At 33.8% G+C, this 20,747-nt stretch overlaps 1 protein-coding gene across 1 annotated transcript; it reads left to right on the top strand.

Annotated features, from left to right (window-relative positions):
- The first annotated feature begins 15,791 nt into the window (after positions 1-15,791).
- BETA-UP (beta-ureidopropionase) lies at positions 15,792-18,365 on the top strand. Its single transcript, XM_078995718.1, has 6 exons — positions 15,792-15,996; positions 16,759-16,866; positions 16,991-17,179; positions 17,251-17,478; positions 17,562-17,786; positions 17,919-18,365. Exons 1-6 carry the CDS (start codon positions 15,859-15,861, stop codon positions 18,282-18,284), a joined length of 1,254 nt encoding a protein of 417 aa, XP_078851844.1. The 5' UTR covers positions 15,792-15,858; the 3' UTR covers positions 18,285-18,365.
- The last annotated feature ends 2,382 nt before the right edge of the window (positions 18,366-20,747 follow it).

Genomic DNA, 20,747 nt, shown 5'->3' with positions numbered 1-20,747 from the left:
GGAATTCTTACGTTTACGATAAAGATTTGGGATTGTGAAATGAGAATCATTAGAATTATGTTCAATTGATCTATTCCACAAAGTAAGGATCATAGACAAACATAATGTGCATGCTTGGAGCATGGCATGACTATTGCTTTTTATTCAAGTATAAAGGTGATTATTCAAAACATTATACAATGAATAATGAGTAATCAATATGGTGTTTAAATCAAAGGTGTTTTATTTACTCTCAAACGTGGTTGGGGCCATATATGCTTAGTATTATTCTTGTGTTTCACTTTGCATGTTTTTGACTTCCCGAATAACTAGATTATTTAAACTCTCCACAGCCAATCATACTTTGGAAGTAGGTATGAATCAAGACTATGATGAATTGGGCTTGTAGATGTTTAAAGTGTTTAGACATAGCAAAAGTTGTTGCAACATTTATGAGTGCTCCTGGAATGAGATTCGAGTATTGGGTTAAACCCACGCTCATTTGAATCACTTCATGGATTTTATCACGATTGATAATAAGACGACAATATCTTATATTCTTCAAACCTAAAGATATGATTTGTTCACTGTATGTTGGTTATACATTGATTGTATGAAAACGCATCAGTAATGTGACATCTCCAAATTTCTCGGCTAGAAAAGACTGATTTAGTTTATGCTTTTAAAATAAAATAAGAGTAATCTTTTTAAAAGATGTTACGAAATTTGTCCGCAAAACAAAACCTGATAAAAAAAATTTATCAAAACATTTCTTAAAGAAATATATATTTTCCTTTTATATCAAAACCTTGGGATGTCATGTTCTGATACAAATCAAAAGCATAAAAGTACATTATAAGCCTTACAACAGTTATTTACAACTACTGACCTATAATCCAAAAATCTCTCATCATCATTTGACTATGCTCGGTGTCCACTACCTGTAATATAAAAATGTGAGTGGATCAGGCTTGGGAGCCTGGTGAACATATAGGGTTTTCAACCCACAAATAATAAATTTATTAATTTCATCAACCACAATAAATTTATTTATTATGTTTAAACATGAAACAATCAACCCAATTTCCAACCCTCATTATCTTCTTTACTCTTAAGGATTCACCCTAAGAAATCAGTTATTCCTCGTTCATTCATTTCCTAATTATTAACCTAAGAAATAAGCACGAAGTCCATCTATGCCTATGGCGCAACTACAAATGTTATTTATTAGGCGTAGCTGCTAACAACATCAATTATCCTCTAATTGGAACAGTCGCCAATATTATTTATTAGACGCAGCTGCCAACAACATCATTTATTCCCTAATTGGCATAGCTGCCAATGTTGTTTATTAGGCGCAACTGCCCAACAACATCATTTATTTCTAATTGGCACAACTGTCAATGTTGTTTATTATACGCAACTGCCAACAACATATTTCATCCATCATTCTTTATCTACCCACGTTTTACCCAACATATTTGTAGATATAAAATATATATACAGTTTAGAATCTGTATAAAACAATCTTTCATCTACTCATGTTTTACCCAACACATTTGTAGATATAAAATACATATACAGTTTAAAACTTGTATAAAACATTCATTCAACATTCATATCAAATAAACAAACAACATATATACACATAGCACATATTTTATATAAAATACATCATATCTATATGTAAGATGAAAGTGACTATACACTCACTTGATAAGACGACGGTTGGAGAACACTTCGTCCCTAAAAACAATATTCTTCGATGAAACCGGGATGTTTTTCTCAAAAACCAGGCTTCAAGCGGACAGAGTTTCTGCTCGAAAACTCTTTTTCTCTGGATCTTCGGGATCTCCAAGGCTTGCTTATGATGCTAGGACGATATAATAGGCTTGGGGTAATTTTTTCAATATTGAAGAAAGTTTAGGGTGGGAGAATGGAAGTTTGTAACCAAAAATCGATTGGCATCGTCCGCCATTTATAGGGGCTGAAAGCTCGAATTACGTTGGGCGTAAATTCAGAGTACACGGGGCATACTACTAATTCAACTAGTACGCTGGACGTACATCATGGTACGCGAGGCGTACTAAGGAATAACTCCAGACTCATCAAGGCTACGACACGTGGCACTCATGCAAAGGAGTAGGGCTATGTGGCCAATCTCGAACCGTGAACACTCACACGAGTACGCTGGGCATACTCATTCGGTACGTTGGGCGTACTCCTTCGGACCAACCTCGAAGTTTGTGCACAAAACTTCAAAAATTCGTAACTTTGACATAGGAACTCCGTTTTTGACGTTCTTTATATCCACGCGTAGGTGAAATTACGCTCTATAACTTTCGTTTGGACTCCGTCGGAAAATTTTGACTTTATTATTAAAGTTATATTTTTAACAGGTCGGGACAAGAAAAGTCCGTTAAAATTTCATAACTTCTTCATCTGATGTCCGTTTTTGTCTATATTTTTACCGTTGAACTACTACCAACAAGATCTTCAATTCTCGTTTAGGTATTTTCGGCTAAAAAACACTCGATCTAAAATCCGAGTTTCAGGCGGCATATTGTTATGCCAAATCTTAGAAAATTCATAATTTCCTCATACGAAGTCAGATTTGGATATTTTTTTATGCACGCTCTCGGTTTAACGAATACTATGACTTTCGTTTAGATCACTAATGCTAAAAATCACTTTATCGTAAATTCACTTTTTATGTCATACCTCGTCGTGTCGGTTCTGTCGCGAAACTTCGACAGATCATAACTTCTTTGTTATAACTCGGATTTTGGTATTCTTTATATCTCCGATATCCTTATTTCAACCACTACAACTTGGTTAAGATTATTCATTCTAAATAATCTTCTTTCAAAAGGTCATTTTTCACGCTTATCGTTTCTAAGTTGATTCGCTAAGTCACGACTATGAGCAGCTCGATAGGATTCAACGAGTCGGAGGATGACTCGATGAGTTGAGTCGCGATTCAAGGATTTATGAGTTATAGAACTCGACGAGTTGGTCAACCCAGAATGTTGACTTTGACCAGATCATTGAATTTGACCAGGGGTAAAATGGTCATTTTATCCTTAGATGGATTTTCAGTTTTATGACTAAGTAGTGTTGTATAGAGTTAGTCGGGGAGTCGTGGGAGCAGTCAACAGAGATTCCTCACGCACGAGATCAACATCCAGTTTGAGAGGTGAGTTTTCCTCCAGTAGGAACGGGTTGAAGGCACCAATGTCGGCATGTTCATGTATGTTAGTGTATGTCGGACTTAGGTCCGATGTCGGGGATAGCCTGATGCAGTTTATATGCTCCGGACCCCAGTCTGATACTGGGGCAAGCCCGAGGAATGTTGTATGCTTGATGTCTTTTTGATTCTTGCATGTACTTGTTTGTATGTTCTAGACTTCGGTCTGATGCGGGGGCAAGCCCGATGAAGATTTAGCTTATATGTTATGTGTTATGTGTTCCAGAATTTGGTCCAATGTCGGGGCTAGCCTGAGGAAGCTTTACCTGTTATATCTTATATGTTTATGTGTTATGTGTTGTTGTTATGGTATATGTGTACCGAACTTCGGTCCAATGCATGGTAGGGGACGATGTCGAGCGGGGCCCGATGCCGGATTTCGGTCTGATGCAGGGCGGGGCCCAATGTCAGATTCGTCAAATGCTGGGCGGGGCCCGATGTAGTGGGAAAGGCCCAATATGTGCTATTATGTGTTAGTTTAGGGTATGTGGTAGTTTAGGGGAGCTCACTAAGCTTTGTTCTTACAGTTTTCAGTTTTGGTTTCAGGTACTTCTGCTAGCAAAGGGAAGGGCTCGGGATGGTCGCATGGCACACACCACAATCTTCGGCCTGGGATATTTTAGACTCTGATATTTTGACACATGATTTTGATACAATATTCTTGATATGATGTTTGAGATACATGACATGCGATTGTATTATGTTGTTTTATGAGTTATCGGTTTTCTTTCATGATTTAAAAACAAAAAATTTGGTCTATATTTTTGGGATGTTTTAATTGTTATGAGTGAAGTGATTTTTCTATTTAATTCATAATTTTGGTTATTTTGTTTGAAGATTAAAGGTATTTGGATTTGTTATATCAAAGTTTTATGTCTAACTTATTTAGGTTATGTTTCCAAAGTTTTAAAATGGTATTTTTATTCTGAAGCATTGCCTTGTAATAATATATATGAAATTGTGATGGTTGTAGACAACTTAGGAAATAATGTGTTGCATATTGATTCGTCCAATGGTTTGGACAAGGCATGCTTGTGGCATTGTTGTCTTGGACATATCAATAAGAAACGCATAGTCCAACTCTAGAAGGATGGAGTGTTAGAGTCATTTGACCTTAGGTCGGATGACACATGTGAATCTTCTTTAATTGGGAAGATGACTAAATCACCCTTCACTGGTTCTTGTGAAAGACGTGAGGGATTATTGGATCTCATACACACGGATGTGTGTGGGCCCTTTAGATCCACCACAAGGGATGCAAATCGCTTCTATGTGACTTTTACCGATGATTATCGCAGATATGGGTATATCTACTTAATCAAGCATAAGTCATAAACTTTTGAAAAGTTCAAAGAGTTTAAGCAAGAAATGGAGAATCAATTGGGCAAGAAGATAAAGATGCTACGATTCGATCGAGATGGTGAGTATCTTAGTATCGAGTTCCATGACTATCTCAAGGAATGTGGAATTGTATCACAATTGACGCCACTTAGGACACCACAACTTAATGGTATGGATGGAAGGCACAATCAAACCTTGTTAGACATGGTTTGTTCCATGATGAGTCGAGCTTTGTTACCTATCTCATTATTGGGGTATTCCTTAGAGACTGCCGCACATATCCTTAATCTAGTCCCAACAAGGAAGGTTGCCAAAACACCTCACGATATGTAGACAGGGAAGGTTCCCTCGCTATCACATATCAAGGTTTAGGGTTGCGAGGCTTTCGTAAGACCTAGTGAGAACGTGGTCTTCATAGAACGGAGATGAGTCTTTCGCGAGAGAGAACTCATATGCCAAGAGGACAGTGGGAGGCAAATTGATCTTAAAGAGCTTCAAGAGTCAAGCGATGAAGAAACCTCTAAAACTAGCACTCAATTTGAGGAAGAGATTAATGTTGAACCAATTGACAAGTCATTACCTCTAAGACGTTCCTCTCGAGTTAGGATGACACCAGAGTTTTATGGTTTTCATATTACTATGGAAGGTGATACGTTTATCAGTGATAGTACACTGGTAAATTTGGACGATCCTACTAACTACAAGGAAGCCATGGCGGGCCCAAATTCTGCAAATTGGAAAAAGGCAATGCACAGCAAGATCTCATCCATGTATGACAATCAAGTTTGGAACTTGGTTGACAATGTACCAGGTCGAAAGATAGTTGGGTTCAAGTGGATCTTCAAGAAGAAGACTAACATGGATGGTAAGGTGCATACATTCAAGGCACGACTGGTTGCAAAGGGCTTTACTTAAACCCCAGGGGTTGACTATGATGGGACCTTCTCACCAGTGGACAAGATCAAGTCTATTAGGGTTATGTTGGCAATCGCTGCGTTTCATGATTATCAAATTTGACAGATGGATGTCAAAACCGCTTTCCTTAATGGGAAGCTGGCTGAAGATGTTTACATGTGTCAGCCATAAGGTTTTGTGGATGCTAAATACCCTAATAGAGTATGCATGCTTGAGAAATCCCTTTATGGATTAAAGCAAGCATCTCAAAGATGGAATCTTTGCTTCGATGAGAAAGTCAAAGATTTTGGTTTCTCTAGAAGTGAGGATGAGTAATGTGTGTATTTCAAGGCTAGTGGGAGTATATTTAGCTTTCTATTTTTGTATGTTGATGACATACTACTCATAGGAAACGACATCTCGACCTTGCAAGAGGTTAAGTCCTGGCTAGGGAAGTGTTTTGCTATGAAGGATATAGGAGAGGCTGCCTATATTCCATGGATAAGGTTCATGAGAAATAGGAGTAAAAGACTAATAGGACTTAGTCAAAGTATTTACTTGGATAAAGTATTGAAACGATTCAACGTGGAAAATTCCAAGAAAGGGGAGTTGAATTGAGTAAGACTCAATGTCCAAGTACCGATGCAGAGATAGCGGAGATGAGTCAAGTGTCATATGCTTCCGCTGTTGGATCGATCATGTATGATATGATGTGTACTTCTCTGGCGTGGCTTTTGCTTTGAGCATGGTTAGTCGATATCAAGGAAACCCTGGTAGGGCTCACTGGATAGCATTAAAGGACATTCTAAAGTATCTACGAAAGACGAAGGATTACGTCCTCGTACTTGGTGGAAGTGAAGACTTGAGAGCGACATGGTATAATGACACTAACTTTTAGACCGATAGAGATAATTTCCGCTCTCAATCGGGTTGGGTATATACCCTGAATGAAGGATCAGTGACTTGGAACAATTCCAAGCAGGAGACTGTGGTTGATTCAACATGTGATTTAGAGTACATAGCAGCGAGAGAAGCATCGAAGGAGGTGATACGGTTGAAGAACTTCATCGGAGACCTTGGAGTTATGTCATCCATAAAGGAGCCTGTGGAGATTTTTTGTGGTAACAAAGGAGCAGTTGCCTTGAACAAGGAACTGAGGGATCCTGGTAGATCCAGACACATCGACAGAAAGCACCACTTCAACAGACATCGGGTAGAAGAAAGACTCCTCATAGTCAAGAGGGTATCGTCATAGGAGAACCTAACAGATCCTCTTACGAAGGGGCTAAGCAGAGTTAAGCATTAGCATGCTAGGAGCATTGGTCTATAGGACGATATTAGTTTTAGTGGTTAGATAGATAGTTGGAAACTTGTAATAATTTAAATGTAATTGACATTTGATGATTAAGTAATGGATGATTTATTTATAAGTAAAGTTTACTGTCTTTTGTCAATTGTTTATTTTGTGTTTTGTTTTTTTGCATGTTTTACTTCCAGAATAATAGGATTATTCGAATTATCCACAGTCAATCATACTTTGGAAGTAATTTATGAGGTTAGACTATCATGAATTGGCTTGTAGATTGTCTAAGTGTTTAGACATATCAAAGGTTTGATGCAACGTTCACGAGTGCTCCTGAAATAAGATTTGAGTATTGGATCAAACCCACGCTCATCTGAATCACTTCATGGAATTTAACACGAGTGATTATGAGACGATAATATCATATATTCTTTAAATCGAGATATATGAATTGTTGTTTACAAGTTGGTTGTGCATTGATAATGCGTAAACGCATCAGTAGATTGATGTTATAAAATGTCTTGTTGTGTACGATTTAATGAGTAAATAGTACAAGAGTATAAGTCAAAGTTTATCTATTCCTTTTATCCTAAGAGGATTAAAAGCGATATCTTGGGTCCCTCGATGATTTTGTGTTGGATTATGTGTCAGGCCCAGTAAGGACTAAACTGATGTGTTCATTTAAGTTCCATATCAAATAAATCAGAAATTAGGAAACAAACTGTTGGACATTGAGAATGATTCCGTTACATGTCTTTGGAACGGAGGATTGTATGATCCCTTATCTAAAGGACACATTATTAACTAGGTCAGAGTTCGACATCGGCTTTTGAGAGCTATGATTACTAATCAGATTTTGAAGTCGTACTTGTAATTATAGTTATTAGACTTATCCAAGTGGGAGATTATTGGATTCGGTGTCTAAGCCATAACTATAATTGGTATGTACTTGATTTGATAGTAGCATGGTCCTTTTGGGTTGCATTCACACTGATAACTAGATAGGATGGCTATTGAGGAGAGAGACTGATTTATTATAAAAAATAATAAACTGGGGCATAAATATGCTTTATTAAGATATTATAAGAATAACATATTAATTGGAAATCATATTGTTAATTAGTATTTAATCATAAATTAATTTGGAATTAATTTTGGGATTAAAGGAACTGACTAAAAGTGCAGGGGCTATTTTTTAATTATTTGATAGTTGAGGCTTTGAGCCATTGGATCACTCTTATTAAGCATGGTCGGAAATCTCTAGAAGTATCTAGGAGTTTTCATCCAAGGATTAGGATAAGGATGTCCATGGACTTGCTTGGAGCCTAAGCTAAGGAATTAGGGTTTCCACTTTAAAACCCTACCTAGCCTCAAGTATAAATAAGACCCCTAGGCATTAGATTTTTGGCTAACTCTTCAAGAAACCCTATGAGTACCTATTTCTAGATCAAGCCACCATCTCTCATTTCTCTCATATTCATCCTTTCACTTAATGTGTCTGTGAGCCATTAGAGGTACTATAATTGTGGTACTTGTTCTCAAGAGCCAAGGAAATTCAAGAAACTAGTTGTTATTACTATATAGAAACAAAGGTATGTATTCTAATCTTTTATTTGTGTATTTCAATAAATTTAGATTCATGCTGGGGTTTTCTTTTGTGTTCATTTGTTGTATGTCTAATAGAGAAAACATAGATCCAAATTAGGGTTGCATGCACACATAAGATTTTTTGTATAAAACCCTTCACTTGGTGTGTTAGAGGAAGAAGAAGATTCTTAGAGAAGCCTTGGTGAAGGATTAACTTGTGGATATGGGATTCTTACCTTCTCGAGAAGCTCCAGAAGGTATAAAGCTTCAATCTCGACTTGTTTTTCTTTTAGATCTTTCCATTTGTAAATTATGTGTTCTTAGTCCCTTTTCTTGGTGTTAATGAGTATGTGCTACTATAATACCAAAGGATCCGTCCTTTATGAAGAAATAAGGTGCAATAAGTCATAAAAATGTTATATTGGCTCTTTTGGTGCATGTATGGGATCTTAAGTGGTTAAGACAAGCTAGAATCTTGATATTGGGCCTTATTAAGACATGCATGACCATAAAGTTGGAAACTTTATGGTTTGGAACACCTCTTTGGACCTAGATCTAAAAGTTGGACATTGGACTAAATGGGATAATTTCTTAATCAAGTTTTGCATGGCCACCGTATACGATGTGCTTAGGTTTTCATTGGCGTGATTCCAATCTATGCAGAGTACACTGAGCGTACATCTGTCAACCAGCAGGTAGAGTTTTAGGGGTAAGAGAGTCTCCTTACCCCAAGTATGGATTTGTGGTTATGCATTGGAACCCAATTATTAATTGGGTGTTGTTTTGATGTTGACAATTCGGGAATTCGTCAACCAACAGCTAGAGTTTTATCCGCGGGACTTCGGCAGTATGAGGTGAGTCTCCTCACCACACTAATAGGTCGAAGGCACCAAGGCCGACCCATTTATTTAGTTATGATGATTATTGGGAATGTGCTATCGATACATTATGTATTTATGTGGATACCATGCGGGGGTTCCCATGGCAATTGGTTATATGTTGTATGCTAGTTGATTGTGTGATATTTTGTATGCTAGTTGTCTTTGTGATACTTGCAAGGAAGACCTCGGGGGGGTCCCAAGGCACCTTGGTGTAAGACCTTGGAGGGTTTCCATGACATTCTAGGTAAAGACCTCGGGGGGGGGGGGGGGGGTTCCCGAGGCACTAGGGTTTAAGACCTTAGAGGGTTTCCATGGCATCCTTAGTTAAGACCATGTGGGGGTTCCCATGACATTGGGCTAAAACCATGTGGGGGTTCCCATGACACCCGGTGTAAGACCCTAGAGGGTTTCCAGGGCATCCTTATATGTTTGCATGTCTAGCTCATATGTTTGTATGTATGGATTGATTGGTAGTTAGTGAAGACTATGTAGAGGTTCCCATGGCAATAGGCTAAGACCTTGGAGGGTTTCCAGGGCACCTGGAGTAAGACCCTGGAGGGTTTCCAGGGCATCCCTATATGTTATATGCATGAATTGTGTAATGGATACAGTTTATGTGATTATGTGTGTAAGACCTTGGAGGGTTTCCACGACATCTTATGCATGGCTTATATTGCTTATGTGATTGATATGGTTTATGTAGTTGTTATAACTGATATGGATTATGTGGTTATGTGGTTGTGTGAGGTATGCTCTAGGGAAATCAATAAGCTTCATGCTTACAGTTTTGTTTATGGTTTCATGTATCATTGTTTTGGAAATGAAGGGCTCAGCTTGATCGCAGCACACATACCCGTGTTTTCCGCATTATGTGATTTTGGGATGAACTCTGATAAATGTTTTTAGTTAGCAATGTTTTTGGAATACTTGAATTAAAAGATATCTGTGTTTTGACTATAATAAAAATGAATATTACCCTTGATTTGTGGGTCATTACACAGAGGTTTTCAGTGTGATTCAGCAATGCGAGGTGAGTTTTCCTCACTGTACTTGAGGGAGAAGGCATCAATGTCTGCCCTTGGATTGATATCCTGTTATGCATGTTTGTTTTAATGTTGAGATCTGTTAGATCGACATCCTGGTAGATAGGATGATGTTATGCTATAATGATTTGTTAGATAGGTATCCGATTAGATAGGATGATGTTATGCTTAATGATCTGTAAGATCTGTTTATTTGTCTGCTAGTTGGTTAATAGTATGCTTATTTGTACTATATGCACATGTTTGATCAGTGGCTGAGGCTTCACTGCTTTGTGCGTAAGCCAACAGGCCGGGGCATTCCAACCTAATGGTTGATGGCTTAGGGTATATTATCCTGAGGATGATTGGACCCATAGTATGTTGGGATTCTAACCCGATGGTTGAGGAGCCTGGGGTATTCCAACATAATGGTTGATTAGACCTATAGTATGTTGGCATTCCAACCTGATGGTTGAGAGGCCTGGGGTATTTCAACCCGGTGGTTGATTGGACCTATAGTATGTTGTTATTGTATATGTGTTATTTGTTGTGTTGGTACTTTAGGGGAACTCACTAAGCTTTGGACTTATAGCTTTGGGTTATGTTGCAGGTACATCAAATGATCATGGGAAGGCAAAGGCTTGATCGTGTACCTCCTCATGTTGTGTTTTGTGATTTTGGGAAACACTCTCATGTTAAACTTGTTTTTAGATCTACACTGTAAACAATTATGATTTTTGGTTGGTTTGAGAAAGTTTAAAATTTTATGGATGTTACATGTATGTTTATCCTGATCGTCGATTCTGATCTCTACATCGCCTTCACTTGTCTCGCATTCTTCATCTTCTTTATCATTTCAAGGAGAACAAAGTCTGATCAACCCTTTCATTGATCCATACCCATCAACACCCCATTATTCTTTTTCCATGTCAACTAAACCCTCTCGAGATGGAGAAAAAATCGGTGTAGGGAGTACAGAAGGAGTAACAAGGCATGAAGAAACCAGAGATGTATTCGTTTTGTCATTTCGTTTCTTCACCTTCCAATTTTTGTTGTTTTTTGGGCCTAAGTGTTCTGAAGATGATGGAACGAAACTTTAAGGCTTCATGTTCAAATTCTGTAACTTGAGCTACTCCAGTAGCGCCGAATGCCACATCCCCGTAATGACCACCTCGGTTGTTCAACATCCCCTAAGACATGATCGAAAACAACCACCACTATCAGTGGTATCGATTCCTGTAACCAATTCATCTCCAAGGTTGCAATCCAACGACAACTCTCCGGTGAGATTCACTAGTGGGTTTTTTTCGAGGGTTAGCTAACTGTGTAGTTCCATGTCGAAGGTACTTTGGTGATGGAACCCCATAATGGTAATGGAGTTTCAATGTTTTTAGAGGTGAGTGAGAAAGAGTGGGTGCGTGGGTTTATTGACGAGAGAGAGAGAGAGAGAGAGAGAGAGAGAGAGAGAGAGAGAGAAAGAGAGAGATGGGGTGGGACCCCTTGCATATTAATTTTCATTTTTTTGAAATAAAATAATGGAAAACCTCATAAATGGTATCTGGGTAGTGAAATGACGAAAATACCCTTTACTTAATGGATAAATTCTGACTGGGTGAGCCATAAGGACTACGCATTAAAAGTTTTGAAACCACATGGATCATCCGTGAGGTTTTTTAAAGTTAGGGATGAAACTTCAGATTTTATGAAACCACAAGGACCATTTTTTCCATCTGATCAAGTACTGATTGGCTGAAGGAAATTATTATTTCCAGTCATGTAGGTAATATTTTCTTAAAATTTTAATAGGTTTTTTACGTTATTTAAAATTAGTTTTTCTAGAAAAAAACTGATAGCTTCTTTTAAACTTTTTTTTTATACTTTTTTTTTTATAAATTTTATATTTTTGTCTTTTTACATGTTCTTTTTAGTATTCTTTCAATGTTTTAAAACTATAATTATTAAAATTTCGGTGTTGATATTATCTTTTGTTTGTAAAATCAGTTTATTTAAATTTCAATTTATTATAACAACCTGCAGATGTTAAAAACAAACAAGTTTCTTATTACAGGCTACAACCCTTTGGTCCACATCATCTGTTGCAGAGGATTGAAGAAGTGGTATGCAAACTTCATGAATTTTCGCTTTGAAAAAACAAACAACATCTTAGTGATATTTAATTAAAGAGAGTGTATAGTATGGTTTCGTATTGGATGTCACTAGCACTTGTTTGTTCTTTTGTATTTTTTGGATGTGTGCTTTTGATAATTGCTCCGTCTGCCACTAAAATTACACTTTTGGCAGCATTAAAGAGTATGGCGGAACCCCTAGTGTGTTTTGTCTAATGCACTTTCTACATTAATCTAGGCCAAAGTATCCCTTGACTGGATTCAATTATTTCTTAGTTGACGATGAATTAACAGATAATACAGTGAAAAAAGACCAAGAACTTGAAAATTCTCACGATGCTATTAGAATCCAGAATGAGAATTTCACTTAGGACTCTGAATCACTCATTCCAACTCTTAATGGGATATGGATATCAATAACAAACAACGAAAAATATATTTTAGAGCTATTTATGGAATATCAATAACAAATGTAATTAATTTCGTTGATAATTTGAATGTATAATTGTAAATTTTAGTGAAAATATATAAATCTGCTATGGAAAAATCAGGTTTATAGTTTTCTGGACCGTATTGGAATAAGAAATTGAAGGAGTATATAATATACTAGTTTATAACCTGCGAGAATCACGATTATAAAATTAATTAAACTTTCATAGTAAAAACTTAAAATTATTAATCAATTATTTCAAATAAATTAATTTAAATAAATTATTAATTAAGAGATATTTTTTTAGTTATATAAAATTATAATCGTTAATTTAAATAAATAAATGAATTATATCCTCTTATAATATATATATATATATATATATATATATATATATATATATATATATTTTATATTACTTTTTGTTCTAATATTATTAATTTAATGTAATTAAATTTGAAATTTAAAATGACCAATCAATTATCAAATATTAATTTAATATAATTAGAGTGAAATTTTTAAAATTTAAAATTTAAAATGAAGAATTAATAGGTTGACATGTGACATCTACCTCCTCTGATAAACAAAACCTTGAAATACTACATGTCCCATTTCTAAGTAGGCTAATTGACACGTGGCGATTTTTAAGAAATTCCTAATTTTTGATTTTTTTTATGTACTTCCTTATTTTCCAGAAAATATTTATAAAGAATTCAAAATTCAAAATTCAAGTTTTCATTTTTTTTTTTTTTGGTAATTGTAAAAATCTTTCATTTGAAATTTTAAAAATCGTCCTATTCTAATAACATAAATATTCGAAAAATTTAGAAGTATTTATAAGAAATTTTCAGTTTTCCTTTTTTTTTTTTTGTAACTAGTAAATCATCTTTAATTTAAAAATTCCTATATCTCTTGTAATCCAATTTCATGCTTTTTATTTAAAGTTTGAATCTAGTCCCTATATCTTGTTAGTGTACCAGCATAAGTCCGTGTAACTTTTTTTCCAATCACAAATACGTTTACAACTTTTTTTTTAACACAATAAATTATTATTGTTAAATTTTAGTTTACAAAATTAATATTTTATCATTAACTTTTAATTTTAAAAAAAAAATATACATACAAAATGCTTAGTAATAATATACAATAACAATGACTTTATCATATATTTATCTATACACTTTTATATAGTACATATTCTTTTTTATAAATTATCTTTAACACCTTTGGACGTTAAAACTCCATTCAAATTGAAAATAAGATAATTTTCGTTGGTTGTTTGTTTTGTTGTGACCATAAATAAAAGTCAATATCAATCGATGTCAAATGTTGATTTTTTTACAATAACAAATATTCTCACACGGTCAATTATACGTTGTTTTATCCAAAAAAATGAGCATATAATGATTGAAGTTATTGCTTTTAGATAAAAATTGTAATTTAACCAATAAAACGTCAAATGATATTATACCAAGAAGTGTTTCAAAATGTAATTTAAAAGATTTTTTTTACTTATCAAATTCATCCGACTTTACTTACAATCTGAAATACATTGATTTTTACTATGTTGACATTTAATCTTATTTTTGTTTATATAATAAAAAATTTTGAACATACCTACCGTGGTTTCCATAGGTTATAACCTAGTATAATATTATCGAAGATTTATAATATTATGATACTTATTTATAGAAGAATTAACTTATTTATTTATTAGAATTAGAGGAGAAAAAAAATCAACTTGAGGGCAATTAAGATTTGAAAGCAATTAAGAGAACGAATCTAATAATATGGTAACAAATTATGCATAGAGTGGAGTAATAACAATTAAACATAAAAAATAATGAACATGGATATAAATAACGTATGAACAAAGAGATGAAGATTATACTTAGGTCTATTGGTGTACAAATTAAATAGCCACAAATTAAGAGACATAAAGTATTAAAGTTATAAACATTTGTATTTTTTTAATGACATAAATCATCCCTAATAAAAAAAACTTGTTGTCACATGTTCTCTTCTTTTTTATTTGGATACACAACATTTTCTAGAATTTTTGAATTTTTTATTTTCCACTTATCATTTTATTGTATTTTTTATTTTATTAAATTAAAATTTCACATTTAATATGTAAGGTAATATATATGTAATGTATTTATTAGAAAGAGTTTATATATGTAAAATACATTAAAATCTCACTAATTTTAATAATTCAAAATTTTTCTTATTTTTCTTATAAATTCAAACTTTTTAAATTGTTAAAATTTCATATTTATTTTTTTTAAATAAACTCATGTAATACATAGGTCTCACACCTAATCCTTTCTAATAAATGAAAGTTTTTTTTGCCACGTATCAATCTCTAATGAATTTTGACACTTGTCATTTTGTGATATTTTTTAAATAAATAATATCCATATTTCAATTTATGTTTTTTTTTCAATTTTTAAAATTAAAAAACCACATAATCTTATACTTATATATCTAAAGTATCAAATGTAATAAATACTATAATAAATTACAATTAATATATTTTTTTCATTCATTATTTCAAAATTTTATTTTTAAAAATAATTATTACTTACATTTTAATATTTTATATTTTAGTATTTTATTTTTTTTAATCAACTCGTGTAATACACGAGTTTTACACTTAATATTTCAAATAAAAACATATCAAGGAAGATAGTATTACAAATAAAAATATACGAAGGAATCTATATAACTAAACGAATAATTATTAATTAAATTTAATTATTATGTTTATCATCAATTTTGTAATTATTAAACTGTTATTGATTCCACTCAACATTTTATAAGGTTTTAATCACTCACATGGCTTATTTATTATTAATTTGGCTACTACTTTGACAATTAAATAGGGAATAAAGAATTATTGGAGGAACAAAATGTGAATCTAGGAATAGTTTAGGGACCATTGATGTAATTCATATCAAAATATATTTTGGTAGAAGAGTGCCAGACGTAATCGTTAATTTGCTCACTCGCCGACCAGAGTTTCAACACGAATCTGCAAGTAGAGAAATGGAGAAGAAGGAAGAAGTTGGAAAAGAAAATGGAAATTCGGAAGAACCAATGCAAACACTATCAGACGGTTCGATTTGTGGATTCGAATCTCTTCATCGTCTCCTCGAATCGTCCCTCTCTCCCTCAGTTTTCAAGGTAATTTGTGCGTTTGCGTTTACTGATTATGAAAGTCATATTGATTTATTTAAATTTCATTGTTTTTCGGATGGATTGTTGCTTCCTATGTTTTAATTTTGCTGTACAGAATTGTTCCCTAATTTCAGTGGATTTGGTAAAACTAGTAGATTGGTTTGATGTGATCACTTATAAATTGAGGTCAGAAAGTTTATTTTTGACCAGCTTATGATCCCATAGTCGGATTACCAGCTGATGTTAAGTTCTTCCTTGTTCTTCCATATTGAAATTGAAAGTAGTACCTTTAAATTAAGTCAACTCAGCTGTTTTTGATCTTCAAAAGTTATAAAATTCATAAAGTTTTTCTTGAATTCATTCTGTAGTTAATTAGATTTCATAACCTGTACTGAAAAAGAAGTAATCGTATGCTAAGTTTTCTGCAAAACCCAATCCAATTTTGTTATAATCGAAATCTAACATAAAAAAGAAACTCTTAATTGGAAAAGTCACTTTTGGACTTCTTTTTTTGTTTTCTTGGTGGGGTAGAGGGAGAATCCATCCTTTCAACATCATCAGTGTTGAGTTCTTGACTTCTTGTGTACTCTTTCTGGCCCTATGGCTATTATCTCAAGCCCTTGGCTTCATATTATTTTGAACATGAGAAATATAATTAATTTAACCACGAAAGTAAAACATTCATCTATTTACGGGATCAAAGGTAATATGAAAGAAATTAAATTAGTTTGCAGTGATAATCTTTTGTACATCATATTTCTTTTCCAGGAAGTCAGTCGCTTGCTTACTGGAATGAATTGTGGAAAACCACTTGAGCCCTTGCCAATAATAGAAATCGCCAAAGAATTATCTTCACAACATGATTTCGATATTCAGGTAGAGTCATTGCATATTTCATATAAACAAAACCACTTTGTTATATAAATTGAGAAAGACGCAAAACTTGAAGTTATATATCAAAGATCCATACATGGTTTTCAATTTTCAATTCATGTTACAGGCATTCAGGTTCAATGCTGACAAGGAATTACTAAGAGAACCTCGTATAGTTCGTGTTGGACTCATTCAAAACTCAATCTCTCTACCAACAACTGCACCCTTTCTCGATCAAAAGAAAGCCATATTTCAAAAACTGAAGCCCATTATTGATGCAGCAGGTGCTTCAGGGGTCAACATATTATGTCTACAAGTAAGCTTTCAATGTAATAATAATAACTTTTTTTCCATTGATCTTTGGATTAAATCATCACCGAATTACAGGAGGCATGGACAATGCCTTTTGCATTTTGCACCCGTGAGAAAAGATGGTGTGAATTTGCTGAGCCTGTAGATGGAGAATCAACACAATTTCTTCAAAGTTTTGCAAGGAAATATAACATGGTGATAGTAAGCCCAATACTCGAGAGAGATTTGAAACATGGAGAGACTATGTGGAATACTGCAGTTATAATCGGGAACAATGGTAACATTATTGGCAAACACAGGAAGGTATAAATTGTTTCTTTTCTACATGTATTTCCATTTCTTATTGAGTGATAATAGAAATAAAGTTGTTGCAAATGAAATGGCAGAATCATATACCTCGGGTTGGGGATTTCAACGAGAGTACATATTATATGGAGGGAAATACGGGTCACCCTGTGTTTGAAACAGCATTTGGGAAGATTGGTGTGAATATATGCTATGGAAGGCATCATCCTTTAAACTGGTTAGCCTTCGGGTTAAATGGTGCAGAAATTGTCTTCAATCCTTCTGCTACAGTTGGTGAACTCAGTGAGCCAATGTGGCCCATCGAGGTATTCTCTTTATTCCCTTATCTGGTACACATGATAGAACAGGTTGTACTGACTGTGATTGTGACTGGTACACATGACAGAACAAAATAGGTTATACTGAATTACTGTGCATGTGGATTTTTTTTTTTGTAGGCAAGAAATGCTGCAATAGCAAATAGTTACTTTGTGGGGTCCATCAATCGGGTGGGGACGGAGGTATTCCCGAACCCGTTTACATCGGGTGATGGGAAGCCGGCACATGCGGATTTTGGTCATTTCTATGGATCGAGTCATGTTTCAGGACCAGATGCATCGTGTACTCCATCACTTTCGAGGAATAAAGACGGGTTGTTGATATCAGATATGGATCTTAACCTGTGCAGACAGCTAAAGGACAAATGGGGATTCCGTATGACGGCTAGGTACGAGGTATATGCCGACATGCTTTCGAGATATGTGAAGCCCGACTTTGAGCCGCAAGTCATTTCCGATCCCTTGTTGCATAAGAATCATGTGTAAAAAATCAAATATATATATATTTTTTCTTTTCTCATGTATTATGCCCAACCATGCTTGTGAAGAAAAAAAAACATTTGTCTATTATGGATGTTAAATTATTATGCAAAAAAAAAAAAAAAAAAAAAAAGTAAATTTGGTTTAGTGTTCATATGTAACAATATTGTGATTTGCAGTTGGTTGATTTGTTATTAAGACCTTTTTTTTGGAGCAAACTTTAAATGTAGCAGTTGGATTTGTGGTGGTATGTTTTTAGAAAGGTCGAGTGCTCAAGGGATGAGATGTGACAGTGTAGGTCAGTTTAGATATTGCTATAAGAATAACATTTTGGTAAATAATGTCTACTCTTTAATCAATTAAGTCAACGGGTCATGTTAATAGCACCTGATTATCGGTGAAAACCCGATCCAAAAAGAAATTCAACGAACTAGAGGTTTTATTTTTCTCAAATACTCGGGCAACCCATTCTGTTACTTAAAATAGATTGTTTTTCAAAATTTGATAGGATGAAAATGAAATTGAAATAGTTTTTTTATAAGAAAAATATTACCTATGGTATGGTTCATGTCGAGCAGATTGAATTATGTGTTGTTGAATTGTGTATTAGATAAGGATTAGGATTCTAAATTATATGTTGTTGAATTGTGTGTTAGATAATGAATGATTATGAATTATGTGTTGTGTGATGAATAAGGTTTCTGTACATTATTATATATTCAAATCTTACATTTATAGTGTTCTATTTATTGTTTACTTTTGATTTTCATCCTTTTTATTTTCAAAATATTATTTAAATTTTGTTATGATCCGATTTTAGACTAAACTAGGTTCTTGTAAACATAGTGCTTAGAATGATTTACACAAAACGTATGAAGCATTATGATCTACAAAAAAACGTATTTTATAAAGATATAAAAAACATATTTGATGACAACACTTGGGCATCAGACTTTTTAAAATTTGACACTTGCAACAAAGGAATGAAGTTTTATAATATAAAAACAAACACTCCATTTACTTTGTTGTTTTAGTTATTTAAAACAAAGAATGGCTCACTTCCACTCCATCCCACCACTTTATACCCTTTCTTATCCTTCGTTTCTATTTTTGCATCACCGTCGCCCATGAGTCCTTGTAAGTAACCCCCAAAAGCATATTTCTCACCCTTTCATCCTCTATATCCTCTAACATTATTCACCTCATATCACCTCCTCTTAAAGGTTTGGGCGTTGTTGAAGACCAAAACCACCATCTACCAAAAAAGACATTTTAAATCTAGGTTATAGAGAACGGTTTCTTGATTGTCAGCGAGAGAAAGAGAGTAGAAGATGTGTGTGTGTGTGTGTGTGTGTGTATATATATATATATATATATATATATATATATATATATATATATCTTTACTATCTTATAAAAGAAATCTAACTATTTCTAAAAATAGATTGATTATAATAATAATATTTTTTAAGACGTCCAAATGATGAAGCTGATAGTACAAGTAACAATTAATAAAATAATATTAAATTTTAACCTCATTTTGAATTCAAATATTTATCATCAAATCTCCTTATATTTCTCAGCAATTTGATATGGTTCCCTCAAATCCCGGATTCATTCAAATTTTGAACCCTTTTAGATATCCTTAAATTTAGCATGTTGATTCAAATATCCCTCCAATCGCATATACCTCTTTGTTCCCTCCTCTGCTATAAAGCCCACCGTCCAGGAACAAAAAATGACTTCATCTCCTAAATAACACCATAGTTTGATTATTTTGTCTTCGACATGTACTTTCTTGTGTAACATAACATTTTTGTAGAGCAAACATATCATCGAAAGAATTTACACGCCCTGCCACTTTGCGCGTGTACACTAAAATGACTCCATCTCCTAAATAACACAATAGTTTGATTATTTTGTCTTCGACATGTACTTTCTTATGTAACATAACATTTTTGCAGAGCAAACATATCACCGAAAGAATTTACACGCCCTGCCGCTTTGCGCGGGTACACTGCTAGTGTATATATATATATATATATATATATATATATATATATATATATATATATATATTACTTTTATAGAAATATAAATATAAAACTATTTAATTTTTCTTAAGATTAAATTTAAAACATGTTTTTAATTTCATAGACATATTAGATAGCATTTGAAACTTTTATAAATGCTACTCCCTCCGTCCAATAATTATAGTCTATCTTTCATTTTTGGTTTGTCCCAAAATAATAATCTACTTTTAAAAATAAATAACATTTTTACCGAAATAACTCTCATTATTACTTAACCAACTACACTTTTAATGGAATATTAAATATAAAGTAATAACAAAACTGTCATTTTATTGTATAAAGTTAGTGGTAATTAAAATTTCATTAATATGTTTGTTTTTTTGTCAAACCCGCCACCACCAACCACACGTGCAATCGTCAGAATCATCATTTCTTC

This window comes from Lactuca saligna, chromosome 5, assembly GCF_052625555.1.
Source record: "Lactuca saligna cultivar CGN05327 chromosome 5, ASM5262555v1, whole genome shotgun sequence".
In the NCBI taxonomy this organism is placed as follows: Eukaryota; Viridiplantae; Streptophyta; class Magnoliopsida; order Asterales; family Asteraceae; genus Lactuca; species Lactuca saligna.
This window is presented reverse-complemented; position numbering and strand designations above follow the sequence as displayed.

Bases quoted from the DNA above. Each gene is read 5' to 3' on its own strand.
- BETA-UP (XM_078995718.1), top strand. From the start codon at position 15,859: ATGGAGAAGAAGGAAGAAGTTGGAAAAGAAAATGGAAATTCGGAAGAA. The intron at 15,997-16,758 runs GTAATTTGTGCG...TTTCTTTTCCAG, and splicing joins TCTCTCCCTCAGTTTTCAAG to GAAGTCAGTCGCTTGCTTAC. The intron at 17,787-17,918 runs GTATTCTCTTTA...TTTTTTTTGTAG, and splicing joins AGCCAATGTGGCCCATCGAG to GCAAGAAATGCTGCAATAGC.